A 4,052-nucleotide genomic window follows, 5' to 3' on the forward strand; every position below is an offset into this window, starting at 1 on the left:
AACTGCAGCTAAGCACTGCCACGTATCATACACGAATTTAGTATTTATCGTTATACGGTGTGTAAAATAAATAGTGAATTATTATTATTATTACTATCGTGGATTAAAAATTGTAATAAAATTTCTATGGAAGACACATCAGAAATATTAAAAACGAAATTAATTCCGGTGAAAGATTAAGAACATTATAAATCATTGAACTCCAAAAACTAGACTTAAGAGATGCACCATTTTTATTCTTTAATAAAACATGTTAAATTTAATGAAATTCAAGACTTCTATTAATTATATCAAAAATAGTTTAAAAATAAACTTAAATGTTAAAAAATAATATGGCTTGATTTATACTTTTCACACATATAAGTGAAAATTATTTTTTAAAAATACTAGAACAACAAAATAAATATGTTTAGTCTATTATTCATATTGAACATTTAAAGAAACTTTTTTTACAAGTTTTAGGGCGCTCAATTAGATTCAATTATATTCATATTACATTCAGATTAATTATAATTAATAAGATAGTTTTTTTTTGATTCATAATGGCAAGAAGCAAATAAAAAAAATGTACAAGACCATTGAAAAAATTTAAACATTGTTTTAAGTTTCAATGTCATAATTGGAATAAAATTTTCATTGCCATAATATTTCAGCAAAATCGTTAATAGGCATTAGTGTTCATAATGCAGTACATTGACATATGTGCAAGTTCATCGGTAATGAATACCACGAAACGCATAATTAAATATAATTTATATTTATTGAAAAACACGTGACTCACGATTGCGCATTTAATACAAAAATATGTTTACATTAAATCTAATTGTTTGATTTAGATGGAAAATGCATTGGTATTAAGTCAATTTATCTTCCATAAATAAAGTATAATACAGCATTTGTCAGATATAGTATTCACAATCTTCGGCTGAAAATAAATAATTATAACAACTGAATGAACGATTGTGATCACTTAAAGTTTGTACGGTATGTGAACGTTCAAACATGGCGTCGTGTACCATAGTCTACACTCGTTTACTGTCGGATCATATCTGGTTCCTTCTGGACAAATGAAAGTCTCTCTCAATCCATTATAATGGCAGAGATGGAAAAACTAAAAAGAAAAAAATAATAATAATATAACACAAGTTGAATACCGAAAAATACTATTTTCAATAATCGCATGCGAAATAAATGATTTGAAACCTCGAATTGTTGGCTCACGCGTTATTACGGCAATATTTTTCAAACAGCAATCGGTTTATTATGGCAAAATACTTAAAATTAATGTATTGAAATGCTTACCAGAAGTTATAGTTAAAAGACTATATGTACTTTGGAAGGTAAGTAAATCCAGTATACTAAATTTGAAACTAGAATTATATCATATGAATTATTATTGTTATTATTTTTATTTTCAGTAAAATTCTAGGTTAAATTTTTTAATTTTTATTTATTTTTTTTATTGAAAAGAAAAAGAAGGTTTTGACATCGAAGGTTATTAGGCTTATGTAAAGATTAGATTTTAGCAGAATTTAAGTTTATAAATTATAAGTTATTACGTTTATATACATCAGAGATTATCTAGAATATTATTTCGTTAAGGAAATTTATAATTTTTATAGTGTTGTCTTCATTAAAAGCTTCTTCTAAGTTGTCTGCTACTGATGGGGTGTTTTATTTTGGTTTAATATTATTATTGTATAGCTATTTGGTGATCGCTATGCCATGGACATTTTTTTTTTTTTAATGTATAATTATTCTTTATAGATTATTACATCTAGGTACTTAAAATAATCTTGAAACATTTCAAAAGGTTTAAAGATAACAATGTAACACTCCAACTATGATCCGATTTTTATACCGATTTTTTAATTTATTCAAATATCTCTTCCTACACAAATGTATATCATAAAGACATTAAATATTTATCCATATATATATATATATCCTATAAACAATTTACAACGTATGTTATACTTACTACAGTGTTGAACTACTATAATATATATTAAGATGATTAAAATAATAATAATAAAATTGAATTTAAATGTATATTTTTATTAAAATAATTTTGAGTAAATATACTGCAAAAAAAAATAATGTAATTATCAACTGATTTTACCAAACAAAATATATAAAAACACGGACACTCGTTAAAGAAAAATCGTGAACATTTTCCAATCAAGAGAAGTGTATTAAATAAAAGGGATATTATTAAAGTTTAAAATAATCATAACAAAAATATTACCGAAAGCTGTAGTCTTGTGAACCGGAAAACACGCCGTAGCTTTGTTTTTGAAATACTCGTTATGAATTTCTCTGATGTAAAAGAAACATTTTATAAATTCAAATTTTTCGGACTCGAGCCAACAACATTTCGGAGTACACGACGCGGTTCTTAAAATCAATTCTCCGTTAGCCAAATCTTTTTATCATACATTTCTCTTCCATAAGGATGGCGAAATTCCAAAAAGAACAATAATGGGTTAGATCTGATGAAATAAATTCGAACAGCATGTCATGGACACGATGTCTGACATAATTGTCGAGGGATAACTGTACACTACGACGCATCGGGGCTGAAAATTTCGTATCTTGTGATCTAGACGTTGTTCGATGTACACCGATGGTGATTTTACGACCCCGGCAAAGGTTCGTGGGACCAGGCGTGCGACGGCGAATAATAATAGTGGCATGAAAGTTTTTCTGACCCTGAAGTGCAAATGTACATACGGTTCCAGCTCCTGCGTGTTGAAGTGTTACGAAAGACACCGATCAGGAATTCGTAAACCTACGCTGCCGTAATGTGTTTGAACTCAAATTTAAAATCGAATGTATTCCTGTCGGATTTTACGAAAACGACGAATCAAAAAAAAAAAAATAAATAAATATTTTTCGATGTGAAAACATCTTTCACGGAGTTCAGACCTTTCCGCTTGGGCAGTGAACATTTTCAAACGTAAAGGTATGTTTCCCTGCAACGTTTTTGTCTGAATTTGTAAATTGAATAGACAGTTTTGAAACTATAGAAAAGCTATAAAATAGCTATTGAAAAGCAGCAGTTACAAATGTATCCCGAGACAGCGAACAAAAAAAAAAAAGGGTACGGTAATTATATATTCAATACAATATAGTTGGGTATCTTTTCAATAATAATACTTCTGAAAAATATTTCATCATTACGAAAAAAAAAAATTCAATTCTATCCTACAAATCATATGAAAGCACGTGTTTTAAATTAAGAATGTTTACGTTGTATTGTAGATGATAAATATATATTTATAAGTTCATGTATATGTTTTCACATTTTCTGACGATCATCAGTGATATTTTCTCTTTTCTTTCTTATGTAACGTCTATATTTTTTTTATTTTTTTTTTTTTTAAAAACTAATACAATTTAAGTCGCAGCGGTTATAAAAACAAAATAAAATTCCCTTTAATATTCAGTAATAAGATATTGTAATACGACGGCAATCAGTTAACAGTTCTTCGCGGGACTCATCACGTCCACCCGCATGCATAACAACATGTACTATCATAAGCGGCACTTGGTAGAAACTCATGTGGGTGCAAACGTTTATGGTGATTAACAAACCAGTTGGGGGGGGGGGTGTTTTTCCACGTCACCTAATATTTAACTACTACTATTACAAAAGTAATAAAAAAAATCTTTATGTAAATCTTTATTATATATTTCAATTAGCATAATATTTAATTGTAAATATTAGTTATAACTTATAAATATATAAGGAACCTATTTTTATCAACATAAATAATAATAAAAAACAATTAATGTTAGTAACATATATTATAATTAAAATTACATTATATTACTATTGTTAGCATTTGCAATTCAATAACTAAAATATAATATAATATTTTTGACTGTTGTCTGTGGGTGCAAAATGATACTTTTGCCCCCCTAGAAAAATTGTCGTGGGTGCAACTGCACCCTCATGCTCCCCCCCAGATGCCACCACTGTGTACTATTAATGATATCGGTAAGTATAAGTTGCATTCCGATAAAAGGTCCCAAAACAATATAAGTAA

General features: G+C 28.0%; 1 protein-coding gene across 1 annotated transcript in view; it reads right to left on the reverse strand.

Annotated features, from left to right (window-relative positions):
* Positions 1–634: 634 nt before the first annotated feature.
* The window catches only part of LOC112679381, a 24,880-nt gene continuing 21,462 nt past the window's right edge, over positions 635–4,052 (reverse strand). The window contains exon 5 of the mRNA XM_025549165.1: positions 635–1,111. Within this exon, the coding sequence (XP_025404950.1) occupies positions 971–1,111 (141 nt within the window). The 3' untranslated portion in view covers positions 635–970. The remainder of the gene's footprint in view (positions 1,112–4,052) is intronic.

The sequence above is a fragment of the Sipha flava genome, unplaced genomic scaffold (assembly GCF_003268045.1).
Source record: "Sipha flava isolate LNK unplaced genomic scaffold, YSA_version1 134_pilon_pilon, whole genome shotgun sequence".
In the NCBI taxonomy this organism is placed as follows: domain Eukaryota; kingdom Metazoa; phylum Arthropoda; class Insecta; order Hemiptera; family Aphididae; genus Sipha; species Sipha flava.